Genomic DNA, 14,160 nt, shown 5'->3' with positions numbered 1-14,160 from the left:
TTTCAGTAGAGTTTTTTATTTTTTAATGGTTAGTTTGATTTTTAGTGTCCCGGCACTTTTATAACAGAATTATTGTTAATTAAAACATATAACTTATATTTATTTTTGTAATTCCCTTTTCATTTGCTTTATTTACGATACCCAACAAAGAAAGAAGTTTAAAAGTTTAAAAGACACGAAGTATTATAAAATTATTTCGGTAATTGTTAATTACGTTTTGGTTATTAACCGTTTTGAGCCCTCTTAGTCGAAAAACTGAGTCTCCTTTTCGGAGGTTCGACTCTTAAGCCTCCAAAATGGGGAAACGTATAAAAAAGAAAAATTATAGATAAAGACAGCAAAGTCATTTTCGAGCTCTCGGAATTCGAATCTGAACTAAAAAATGTATAAATCAAAATGGTATTTGGAAAATTTAATGGTTTGCTACAGCGCCTCATTTGTTAAACATGCCAAACGTAAAATATGGTTAAAATAAATATATTACGCAATTAATAATATATTCTATCAATGATTTAATGCTTGAATTTGAATAAAAAAAAACAAAAAACGAAAAATGATTTTTGTTTGTATTTATGTATGTAATATATTTATGTTATATAAATAAATAAAAAAAATTTATTTTTCATGACTAATGTTTAAAACATACTTATAGGCATCCTTTTAAACCAAAACTCTGCATTTATACGCCAATTTGTCGGAAAATTACATTTCTATTGGACAATATGTAGAATATGGTTATGAAAAATTATTGATGTATAATAACTAAATAAATAAATAAATTTAATTGTTCAATCAAATGGAATGCTTATTTATCAATCAGGTAATTGAGATTCCTGCCTCCTAAAATTGATTCAATTATAAAATGTATGTTTTTAAAGATATGTTTTTAAACTAGCATATATTTTTAACATGGCTTCACTCGTCAAAATGATTCATTTTAATGGATTCTATAAATGATTCAAATATTTAATTATTGATGTTTCTCGAGAACCTTAGAACAAAAAATCTGAACGTCCAGTTTTGTGATATAAAATAAAATCTGTGATTTCCCATAAGGATCAATGTTAAAATATCTTTTTTTCAGTTCTCTGAAGGCCCCTAAAAATTTAACTGGTTAATTATGATATAATAATGGACAACTATGCTAAGTTTCATTAAATTCTGAATGCAAAGTCTACTACCGATAGTACTACCTTAAGTACTGCTCTATTCTTTACTTTTCATATACCTAGTATAGTTTGTTCAATTTATTGTTTATTATTGATTTGTTAATTAATAAGAAAAAATTTGCGGTTACTAAAAATTTATCAATTTATTGAATTAAGTTTATCATCTATCAGTCTAATTTGTAATAAAGCAAAATTTCAGAATAACATGTCTTTTATTATAAATTTTAATATTTCTCGAGATACTCGAGAAATTCTGGTCGAGAATTCTTTTGCTTTGCGAAATAAAAAAGGTCAAGAAACCAGAAACCCTATACCAAATATTATCAATTATGTTATTTATGTTTTGATCTGATTTTCCAAGTAGAACTAGCTATATAAAAATGAAATTTTAAAATATCTACATAATATACTAAAATGTTACATACCTTTTCTCCACTATCTGAAGGTAGATAAAATGTTAAAACCGTTAAGAACGATATACCCATACATGGAATGATGATGTTCACAGTGTAAAATAATGTTTTTCGACGCATCGTTATGTTAAACGTTATATCCAAATAAGGCTCATCACAGCATGTGTAAAATTTTTCATTTCTGTGAAACAAAATAAAAATTTCATTTAATTAAATTCATAAATTACAAATTTCTTATCATAAAATTTTACTTGATAGAGCCAGACGCAGTATTTGACCTTTATTTTAAAACGGCTGGAAATTTGGTAGTGTGTAAGTTTAAGGTGTGGCCAAGATGTCTTACAACTTTCCCTCAATGAATATTTAGTCGGAGAGAAAATGAAGTATATTGTAAGTGTATTTAGAACAATTTCGTTGTTAACGTTGATTCGTTAAATGCTAGTATTTTTCCCGGTAAAGTAAGTTTGCAATTTGTACCTATGCTATCCACTACTCAACGTGATTTTACATATATCTTACTTAAAAAAACCATGCACAAAAGTTTTACCGAATAATAACCACCCTTTGTTTTTGAAGTGAAAACTTTTTTTGATACGTTGCGCACTTTTTGGATGAACAAAAATCATGGAACTCGCGTCATCAAAAAATTCAAACCTATGAAATACATGGTGGAAACGCATAGAAAAATTATATTGCATTTATCTTATTATTCAAATGTATTTAAATGCGCTCCCACCATATTTATCTAGAATTGTGAACAGCTATTTAAATCTTATTCAAGTATTATTTATTATTATTCAAGTATTGTGAATAGGTATCTATTAGAGCTATATGCGAAAGCTCCAGGTAGGCCGACGGTCAGACCAAAGGCCGAAGGTCAGTTATTCCAAAGTTTTAAGTTTTCATCTACGTCAACAGTCCCCATGACTGATAATCTTTTTTTTTAAAACTTTATTTTGTATCACCACACTATTTTCGATAAAATGTATTTTCAAGTTTTATGTGAGACCTGTAAAAAAATACACCTAAAAGTAGCATATATCGGTCAATTTCTATGCTCAAACTCTTATAAAAAACCAAAATAAACATAATTATGGAAGAAACAATTTGTTTAAATAGTTTTTCGTAAGCGTCATTTTATCAAGAAAATAGAGATTTTCACATCCCTTTTTATCCACTTTCGTGAAATTTAGCCTGTTTAAATCTATAACTTAAGTTCACGCCTGTACAAAGGGCAAATATTTTGCTTATTATGATCACTTTTTTCTTTCTCTTATTAGCCAACTTCAAACAAAAAAGAAGGAGGTTATCAATTCGAATGTTTTTTTTTTATGTTTGTTATCTCAGAACTTTCGACTGGGTGAACCGATTTTGCTAATTTTATCTATTTGAAAGCTGGTGCTTCTCGTGTGGTCGCATTTCATTTTGGTCCAGTTAGGACAACGGCATCCATAAGAAAACCATAAAAGTCTTAAATTTGCATTAAGTATGCACGACAAGAGGACAAATAACTCAACATCACGCCAACCGATTTCGATGATTCTTTTTTTAGTGACAAATTAGTAAGTGTAGGTACTTCAGATTCACTAAAAATCTCAAAATAAATAAAAACTTTTAAGAAAGTAAACAAAAAGATAAATTTTCCCAAAACAAGTTAAAATGTACTAAAGTGTTAAAAAATAAGGATAATATAATGTAGTTAAAATTTTTGTTATTTTTGGAGTCGGTATCAGCCAAGCTAATGTAGCAAACTGTTCTGTCAGAGTTGAAAAGCAAGCCAACGCTTTCTTCAAGTTCACCGTGCTTTTTTGTGATTCAATTGCGGATTCTTTTAAATTGGAGAAATAATTTGTTAACATTTTGTATTTTATAATAAGTAACTTTCATTCGATAAACAGATGGGTGAAGGTCGACCCTAATTCGTATCTTAAACCAACATCAATGATTTGTTTCAATTATTTAAATGTTTTTGAAAATTAATCAAATTTGAAGCGGGAAAAATTCTCTATCTTTTTCGAAAAATGTGAAAAATCTGGTCTTATAAATACCGCCTGTCATTATGAATCTGGTAGAAAGAACATTATCATAAAATATTTATGATATACCTTTAAAGTCTTTTCTGTACGTACAACCATTGACTTGCATAATCAAAAACATATTATTTACAAGGATTCATCCAAAAAGACATTTGTAATAAGACAATTTCAAAATAAGGATATAAATTGATCTATCAAGAAATTTGAATTTGATGAGATAATCAGTGGTTGTAGCTGTAGGTGTAAGAGTTGATAAGACATTTGATGTTAAATAAAATTGAATTACTGTACGAAATGACTTTATAATGTAGATATAAAAAAATTTTTAAACCAATACACGATTAAATAACGTTTTTCATTACATGTTTAAATTTGCATATTACATCTTTAAGCAGAAGGAAAACACACTATAGCAAATGCTGCATATTATCCAACAAAAGTTTATTATTATACTTATTTTGCATATGAAAGGGGAAATTAAAACTTATTTTCAAGTTTTTTACTGGAGCTCCGAAATATTAGCGATAGAACTTAGTAGTTAGTAAGTTTTTTTTTGTGTAGCTTACTTTTAATCATGTATACGATATTTATTTACATCAAAGTCTCTCGATTATAATTGGCGATTTGAATATGATGCATACAGCGTAAACTAAATATTGACAAATATTTATTTGTCTAGTAATCTTAATTAAAGAGAATTGAAAAAAATACACTCGAACCCAGACCTCTTGGATTCATGTCATGGATTCAGGTCCTTGGCATGAATACAAGAGGTCCGGGCTCGAGTCCTGGTTAGAGTGAATTTTTTTCAATTCTCTTTAATTAAACTGTACAGAGAATTAATATGAATTTGTCACATAAGACCGAAAACAGAAAACCATGTAAAAAGGTATTTGCATTTTCGAATATACGATCTCGAGTAAACCTATACATACAATAGTTTACAATATTTTTTTTTTCGAAAAAAATTGAAATAATAAATTGCAAATATAAAGATAATTTTTGAAAAAGAAGATAAAAAAGAAGAACATCATGCTTTTAGCATTAAAAAAATAGTGTGAATATGAATGAATTTAATTATTATTTAATACAAATTAGGATAAAACAATGCCTTTTCTTTACCTTTCTTCTTCGTTTACTCATATGCCATCGTGTAACATCGCGGAAATAATATGAATGGTCCGGTTGGTATCTCTTGGTGTGTTATTTTTTATGATGAAAATTAATAGTAGTAGAAGGTACTAGCAGATAATATGAATTTATTAAAATGGAAACTTAAACGTCAAACTTAACGTACCGCAAAATTTAAGTGACGCGTGAAATGAACATTTTAGTGGTGTACAGGATGGTTCAGAATGATTGTAATCAAAATTCATTGACAATAATCAAACATAGCCGTTCACGATATTTGAAAAAGAGATAGAGATCTAAAGATTAAATCTTTCTTAACTTGAAATCTGCGAGCGAAAATTTCAATTATCTGTGAATGTAGGTTCCATGACGATAAGAGCATACATCACTCTAACAAGAATTGATTCATAGTAGTATTTAACGTATTTGAATCGGTCACATGACGATTTAACCGGAAGATGGCATTACTGTATCGCTGTATCGCTTAAGTTAAACCAAAGAACGTGTAGACACCGAAGTTTAACTCGGGAGTATAACAAGAGGAGTTTCTACTCTTTTTTTACTCATCTACTCATCATTAATCTTTAGATATAAAATGCTTGGCCCTGAATGGCTGTCTGACGGATCAACGCACAGCCTAAACCGCAGATCGTAGAGACCTGAAACTTGAATGGTTGCGTAGGCATCTGATAAGAAATTTTCCGAAGAACTTTCCGAAACTCCCCAGGCGATGAAAAACGGGGCCAAAGTTTGTATGGGACTACGTGATTCCTTGATCCAATCTACTTAAAAATTTTGCATAAACATTTTTAACACAATACTAAGCGAAGCGGGCGGGTATCATGCTAGTTCGTTGATGTAAGTACATATAAAAAAATTTCTTTTTTCTCCATTCGTCCATTAGATATGTAGGTTTTTATTTTATTTTATTTAATTATTTGTTTATTGAAAAAAATAATAATTTTTTACCGGCATGAATATCTAATTAAAGCTCTGACTCTGTGCTTAATTTTAACGCCATTCCCAATGTTTTCCCTCATTATTTTATTTTTTTAATAATGATTAATTTTTCAACAATTTCAAAACAAAATTTTTTGTTTTCTTAATTCAATAACATTCGAGAAAACTGGTAAAAAACTTTTCAAAAAATATTCTCCTGATTCGGTAATACTTTTTGTGAAGTTTTTTACTTATTTTATGATTGTATTTTTCCATACTCATGGAAAAGTTGTTTACCGCAATTGCTAAACAAAGAAATTTTAAATATTTATACTAATAATTTAAAAAAAAGTTAGAGATAAAATCAATTACTTAATATATTGTACGAATTGATCATAGCTTATCTAAACATACATTTTAAATAAATTTAATATTTTTTGATATTTAAAGATCATTTAACATTAAGCTTACCGAATTACTTGCCGAATTACTTAGGTATACATCTGTTGGTATTCTATATTAGGTAAGACCGGCTCGCAGTATGATTGCAAGTAGGTGGTGAATAAGTTGAACGAATACATGAAGGAGTTATACTAAAAGTTCTTATGAAGAATTAAATCCTCAAACGATTCACCCGTTCAAGAGCTCAAACATTTTTACTCCCCTATCTTAAGCTCCTACGAATATCAATATGTATTTTAATTATCACAGAGAGCTGAAAATACGACCGAAAACGGGGTATTCAAGCTTGAACATAAGTCACGCTCACTTCCGACACTTAAAAAAATAAAAAATTCAATGAGTTATGCAATTTTTCAATGAGTTATGCAATAGCTAATTAAAAATTTTTCCCATGAACAAGTTATGCAATAGCATGAACATGGCAAGTGTGATAATTGTTTAGCAAGTGTGTTAATGAATTTGAAAATTTTTCATTCCATGTAGCTATTTATAAAAAGCATTAAAATAGACTCCCGTTGACAATTTTTAAAAATTGTCATTTTTATTTTTTTTAATTAACAATTTACATAGTTAAAAAAGATCAATTATTCACTGAAAAATAATATTTTTGTGTACCACTATTGATCATCCATTTTTCTATTATCGGAAGCTATGTGAAAATAATTTTTTAAATTTTTATCTCATTTTGCTTAAAAAATTATTATAAAAATGCATTGTTTAATAGATATGCGAATGTTTTTTTATTAGAATCGTAGTCTTTTATTAAAATAATAATTTAAAAACCCCCACTTATTTCCACTTATTATTAATTGGGAATTATTTTTTTTTATCCTTTCCACTGGGAGGTTAGTCGTGTGGACCTTTCGGGTCTCGCACCTAGACCGCTTTTTTTTTTTTATTTTATGTGTACTATTATATGTGTATATAATTGATAAGAATAGCTGACTGACTGACAAATCAACGCATAACCAAAATTCCTAGTGTTAGGACCATGTCAATTTGAATGTGGATTTTTTGACACTATAGATGAGCCTAAGGAAAGAGTTTTGAAAATTTAACTTCTAAGGTGGCGAAAGTGTCTGGATACATTTATATAAATGTACATTAAATACATTATTTAGAAAGAACATTATCAGCGAGTATCATTCATGAGCTGTATTTTAATAACAAAAAATAAAAATAAAAATTAGAACGTGCCACCAAAAATAAAAAAAGCGTCGTGAAGTGATGGCAAAGGAAGTTAAATTTTATGACGCAATAATTTTATAATATAATAGTATCTAAAATTACAGTTGCCGAACGAAGGGGGTGGGTAAACTGGTACGTATTTGTGACACACACACACATACACATACATCTTCTCCAAACTAGTGTTAATGCCTTGCCCTAGCCATGAAACTTATAGTAAAGTTGAAAATTTCGATTTTGAAAATCGTACCCATTACAATAACTTCCTATAGTGGGAAGTTAAAAAACAATTTGTTATAAAGAAATAAATTTTTAACTCTTTTTTCCCAATTTTCATAATGATTATTTTTTGTTGGCCGACTGTAGTTATATCTGTTTTTTCATACACTTTTTTAACTTCCCGCTAAGAAAATAGGGAAGTTATTGTTTTCACCCCGTTTTGCCAAAATCGAGTTTTCATCAGATCTCGACGTTTTAAGGTGTCAGGAAGCTTCCCTGACTACTTCCGCGAGGGTGTTTTTATGGCTGTATGTATGTATGAGAGTGTGTGTGTGTGTGTGTGTGGTGTGTGTGTGTGTGTGTGTGTGTGTGTTAATGTATGTAAACCTCTCATAACTTTTGAACGACTTGTCCGATTTGATCGCGGTTGGTGCCATTCGAAAGGGCTTGACCAAACTTAGATTTGGACCGATTCGAACCGATAGATTTCGAGAAATATAAAAAAAAACTGCAAAAAAAATTTTTTTTTAAAGTGGTTTTTTTTGAATAACTTTTAAACGGCTATATCGATCAATTCCAAAAACTAATCAGCTCTCAACATCAAAAAACCACGTTGATCACCACCAGTCCGGTCAAAATCGGTTGATTCGTTCGTGAGTTATCGTTGACGAAAGAAAACCCAAAAAAGCGTTTTTCCGGAATAACCTCAAAATTTTTTGTTCTATCAATTGAAACTTAAAGATTCTTCATGAAGCTTCAAAAACTGCGTCGAATGTCACCAACCGCGTGAAAATCGGTTTATTCATTCTAAAATTATCGCGATTTGAAAATTGGATATAACATCAGAATAGATAAAATTTTTTACACGTTATGAGTCAATACTTAGCGGGAAGTTACAGGGATGACCTGCAGGGTCAACCGTTTTCCAAATTTTTTTTTAGTAAAATGAATCCAATAAAAATTATATCAACTATAAAATTTAAGTCAAAGTCATCAGCATACACCGGGCATATATAATTACACACTAAATATTGATATTAGAATAAATCGCAAAAGAAACTAATAAACTTAATATTTCATCCGACTTGTTAAAGTTTTAAATTTTCTTCGTTTAAAAGTATTAAAAGTCCCAAATTTTCTTTGACGAAGAATTTTCTGTTCTTTAATTTGTAAAATAGTATAATGTTTGTCAAGCTAAAACATATACAGCACAAGCAAAAGGTTGCTGCAAACTGTTTTTAGAGGTAAATACTAAAACAATTTGGAAACTAAAACAATTTTTATCTTTCCGTGAAGTTTACGCTTAATAGATGTTTCTGTTTTTGCCTAAAGTTGATATATTAAAAATACTAAAACCTGAACCATCTTGTAAGTATGTTTTTAAATATCTTATGTCTAGGTATCTAAAAGTATTTTCATCGTTATCATTGATTGCTATTAACTATGGGAGGGAAAACATTAGCTGTCGTGTTTTGTGTTACAAAACATGAGTCAGTCATAAATTTCTGTAGAAAGACGATGTGAAGATTTTGTAAATTATATTAGATACAAAGTGGTTAAAATATTATAAGCAGTATTGCTTGGCACATAATCTATACACTGTTCAAAAAAATTTAAGGGAGTACTTTCATGGAAGGACTGACTCATCTTGTAAAGCGTTAGAGATACAACAAATGTTGGAACTTTAAAGGACCTTTCAGTATAAAAAATTAAGAAAAAAAAGGTGAAAACAAACAATTGACTGAGTTGATTGTTGAAATACCATGTAAAGACAGTTTTGATGACACAATCGTTTGTTTTTTGACGTCATGTAAATGAAGAAAGATTTCCACTCTTATATAGCCACACATACATAACTGATATTCCCATATTAATACATACTACAAAATTTCCACCTAATTAGCGCCCTTGTGGGTAAACAGTGATGTTTACTAGAAAATGTTTCAAACAAAAGTTGTTTATAAAGAATATTTTTTACATTTAAACCTTTGTTCTATCTCTAAGGGTTTACAAGATGGGTCCTGCGGATCCAAGACCCAATTGAACTATGTTGCTCATTTACGAACTTGACCTCATTTTTTACGCCTTAAGCACACTATAAAAATTTCAGCTTGATATCTCTTTTTGATAAATTCTAAAGATGCCTATTTCATTATAAATTTAAATGTACTGTGCCACATTTGCTCTCCAAGTCTTTTATAATTGCGATATTTTTCTACTTTTTATACCATGCATATATGTAATATGCAAGGTACATTAAGTTTAGTCCCAAGTTTGTAACGCTTAAAAATATTGATGCTAAGTAAAAAATTTTGGTATAGGTGTTCATAAAATCACCTAATTAGTCCATTTCCGGTTGTCTGTCTGTCTGTCGCCTGTCGTCTGTCGTCTGTCTGTTTGTGATCACGATTACTCAAAAACGAAGAGAGATATAAAGCTGAAATTTTTATAGCGTACTGAAGACGTAAAAAGTGAGGTCAAGTTTGTAAATGAGCAAGATAAGTCATTTGGGTCTTGTAAACCGTTAGAGATAGAAGTTCTATCTCTATGCCCCAATTTCCTAGATCAGTTTTTTGTATTTTTAAAATACGTATTTTCGACTACCAAGTAGTCATCATCAGTAAGAATAAGCATTGAGAATTGATCAAACCTTAAGCTCCTGAAATCAGTACCCTATCCTTGCGAATTAGACGCTTATGAAAGTATCTTTATTGAAAAGCTGGGTAATGAAACAATGAACTTGGACAAAGGATCCAAATTAGGATCTAATAAAAATTGCAAAATCAAGGTTGAATTTCTAAAAATTGTTAATACGTTGTAAAAATAAAGGATTATGTATTTTTATTATTTATTTATAGTTTTTTAATTTAGGTTTGATTTGTAATTTATTATTTTAAACGTAAAAAATACTCGAATAGGCTTGCGCAAGTATCACGCTCATTGACCAAGCACTAGTCAACTGATGGAAGTTGATCACCAAATTAGCAAAGAGTAACATTCATAATAAGAGTAATCACTAGCTAATTCTTACTGATGATGACTACTTGGTAGTCGAAAATACGTATTTTATAAATACAAAAAACTGATCTAGGAAATTGGGGCCAAAATCGAAATTTATTTCGATATATCCTAGAGTTCTCATTTATCATCTTCGATAATATTTATATCTCTCATAGAAGTAATGACTTTATTTATTTAACTTCAGTGATTTTGTATCAATCAATTCATATTTTAAATTCAATCTCATGCTATTGTGAATACAAATATTTAGCTTTACTTGTTCCAATCATGAAGAAATTGTTTGAAAGTATTTTTACTTTATTTCAACATGGTGCAGCTTACATGAATGTTAGAGGCGGCTCTTTTTTTTACATGTTTGTTGAACATTAAATAATCTATTCATATGATTAATTTCTATAGAAATTCGAAACTCGAATTTTGGGTATTTAAAGGGTTATATTTCCGAAATGAATTGTTAAAAAGGGTTTCGCCCATTTATACTTTTTATCAGGATGCCAGTATTATCCTCCACCGAAAGTTGACAGAAATTTCAACCAAAAAGTAAATAAAAGGTTAAATCCTTTAACACGTTTCATGCAGTAGCATAACAATTCTACACTCGTAAATAACAATTAAAATAAATAAATAAATAAAAGTTCACCCTATAAGTAAATATAAATGTTCATTTCTATTTGACAATGAAAGCTGTCGTTATGTGTAAAAGCCCAAAATGCTCTTTTTCCTAACTTGAAAGTATAAATAGTTTATCCCTTCTTACAATTGACGTTTATAGCTCACTTGAATATCCTTCTGGTGTTAACAAAAAAGAGTGATACGGGTTAGAATTTTTATTCACTTTTATAGATGTATATGTATAGGTAGGTATCTATCGTTTTTTATACCATGTATATATAAAATATACATAGTATTATAAGTTTAGTCCCAAGTTTGTAACGCCTAAAAATATTGATGCTACAAAAAAAAAATTGGTATAGGTGTTCATAAAATCACCTAATTAATCTATTTCCGGTTGTCCGTCCGACCGTCCGTCCGTCCGTCCGTCCGTCTGTGGTCACGATTACTCAAAAACGAAAAAAGATATCAAGCTGAAATTTTTACAGCGTGCTTAGGACGTAAAAAGTGAGGTCAAGTTCGTAAATGAGCATCATAGGTCAATTGGGACTTAGGTCCGTAGGACCCATCTTGTAAACCGTTAGAGATAGAACAAAAGTTTAAATGTAAAAAATGTTCCTTATCAAAAATTAAACAACTTTAGTTTGAAACATTTTTTCGTAAACATCACTGTTTACCCGTGAGGGCGACAATTAGGGCGGAAATTTTATAATATGTACTATACTTGATTATCAGTTATGTATGTGTCACATGTTGGTATATGTAATGTGATAAAGAAATCAACACTGATTATACATGGTATATCAACAATTAACTCAGTCAATTGTTTGTTTTCACTTGTTTTTTATCTTAAAATCCATTTTTGTAAAGCATTTGATATCTTTTTTTCCTGTTTCGAAAGCGTTTTAAATTTTCAATAAATAGAATTTGGATCGGTTGCTTGTTTTAGAAATATTAATGGTTTAAGAATCGAACCTTTTTAACTTTCATCAGTTGAAGAAATTTTTACAATTATTCTCTGTGACATTCAAAAATCAAAATGAAATTTCAATGTTCTAAGAATAGGGAGAGTAGAATCAAAGTTACATCTAGATGTTTCTTAAAGCCATTAAATTTTTCATCGGAATTGGTTTTTTCGGACTCGTACAACATCGAGAACCTTTAGAAAGCTGGTGCTTCTCGTGTGGTCTCATTTCATTTTGGTTCAGTTCTGACAACGGCATCCTGTAAGACAAGAGGACGAATAACCCACCGATTTCGATGATTCTTTTTTAGTGACAATTAGTCACAGCATTAGTTAAAATTATTGTTATTTTTGGAGTCGGTATCAGCAAAGCTTATGTAGCAAACTGTTCTGTTGGCTGACACCGACTCTAAAAATATCAATAATTTTAACTACATTATATTATCGTTATTTTTTTTTTACATTTTAGTGCATATTAATTTACTTTGGAAAAGTTTTTCTTTTGAAGTCGGTTTTCTTTTTGTTAAAATTTTTTTTTACTTTGTTCTCTTCGAAGAATGCCATAAATGTTAATTCTGCAATTACTGCCAGGCAAGTTAGTAAAAAAATTGGATTTGCTGATTTTGTAGATATTTAGTCATACTTCGGACTGAGGTGATTCATTTTGGTCGCTAGCCCCCTCCATTGTCAGCGGCGGTCCATCAATTTTTAAAAACAAACCGAACTTCAATTACTTATAACTAGAGAACAGGTAAGGGTACAGGGTCGAATGAAAATCAATAGTTTTACTAAGAAACCCAAAAAAACTGGCTTTTTTCAAAAATTTTCAAAAAACCTGCCAAAAAAATCGTTCCGAGGCAAATTTTTGTGCAACTTTTTTGAAATTTTATTTTTTTATAACATTAAAAAACCATCCTCTATGGTCGCAAAGTGTATATCTTAAAAAAGTTGGTCTCAATATAGATCGACTGGCTTATATGTAAAAATAAAAACTTTGACTATCGTTAATAACATGCGTAAATTGTCATCGAATTAATATGTTAACATTCAATAAAAATAATCACACTATATTCACCTAATGAGACTCATGCAGTAAAAGACTAACTTCAATCGAACAAACGAATGCGCGGGTTTGGTCAAAATATATTTGTTCCTTTTTTGAGATTTGGAATTGAAATTTAAAAAATGTTACGCAAATTTTTGTGTATAATTTTATGAGGAAAATTTTTAACAAAGGTTAAAATGAAAATTTGTATAGACTTTCTTTGTTTAACGAATTTAGTGGGACGGGTTTAGCATCTTTATCTAACTCATTGGTCTTGGTCTTGTTTGGTCTTGTATATGTGTAAGAGTAAGATCAAGGTGCAACACCAAGTATGCTAGACAGAAGCAGTTAATGCAAAAAAACCAAAACCAATGTGTCAGAAGAAGAAAGCACAGAGCAAAATTCAAGTGTTTACGATAAAGACGATGTAAGATTTAGTGATGGCACTCATCATGAAATTTAATTGGTTAAAAAATTATTTAAAAATATTACACGTACCGTACTGCTGGAACTTCCAGGATATCCCACTCAACTGACATGTAGAATTCCGATAAGTCGACTCCAACATCCACAACATTGCTGCCTACTTTCTCATCCATGTGTCTCAAATCCACCTAAATGAAGATAAAATATGAAGAAACAAACATATTAGTAAATATTGCTTATGTTGTTGAAATTAAAAAATTAAAAAAAAACACTAGTAGACACACACACATATAAAATCTGTAAGGTTTAATGCTATTGTATCCTAAATGATGATGTTTTGATGAAAAAATAAATAAACATTCAATATGATACACAAAAATAAATCAATGAAAATAAAATATTGTTTTATTGAAAACTTAATTTACAATAATGTGAAGCAATATTTATGCTAAAAATATACGGGGCCACCTGGAAATGTCCCATTTGGTGAAAAGACAGATATGAGTTTTGCTTGTGAACTGTAATCCTTCCAATG

The 14,160-nt window shown here is 29.6% G+C and overlaps 1 protein-coding gene across 1 annotated transcript in view; it reads right to left on the bottom strand.

Annotated features, from left to right (window-relative positions):
• Positions 1-13,813, bottom strand: part of LOC123290730 (acetylcholine receptor subunit alpha-like) — a 51,331-nt gene extending 37,518 nt beyond the window's left edge. The window contains exons 1-2 of the mRNA XM_044871020.1: positions 13,698-13,813; positions 1,595-1,763 (exon numbers count right to left, since the gene is read on the bottom strand). Of these exons, the coding sequence (XP_044726955.1) occupies positions 1,595-1,763; positions 13,698-13,798 (270 nt within the window). The 5' untranslated portion in view covers positions 13,799-13,813. The remainder of the gene's footprint in view (positions 1-1,594; positions 1,764-13,697) is intronic.
• Positions 13,814-14,160: the final 347 nt, after the last annotated feature.

The sequence above is a fragment of the Chrysoperla carnea genome, chromosome 1 (genome assembly GCF_905475395.1).
Source record: "Chrysoperla carnea chromosome 1, inChrCarn1.1, whole genome shotgun sequence".
NCBI classification, from domain to species: domain Eukaryota; kingdom Metazoa; phylum Arthropoda; class Insecta; order Neuroptera; family Chrysopidae; genus Chrysoperla; species Chrysoperla carnea.
Note: the sequence above shows the minus strand (reverse complement) of the source record. Positions and strands in the feature narration are given on the sequence as shown.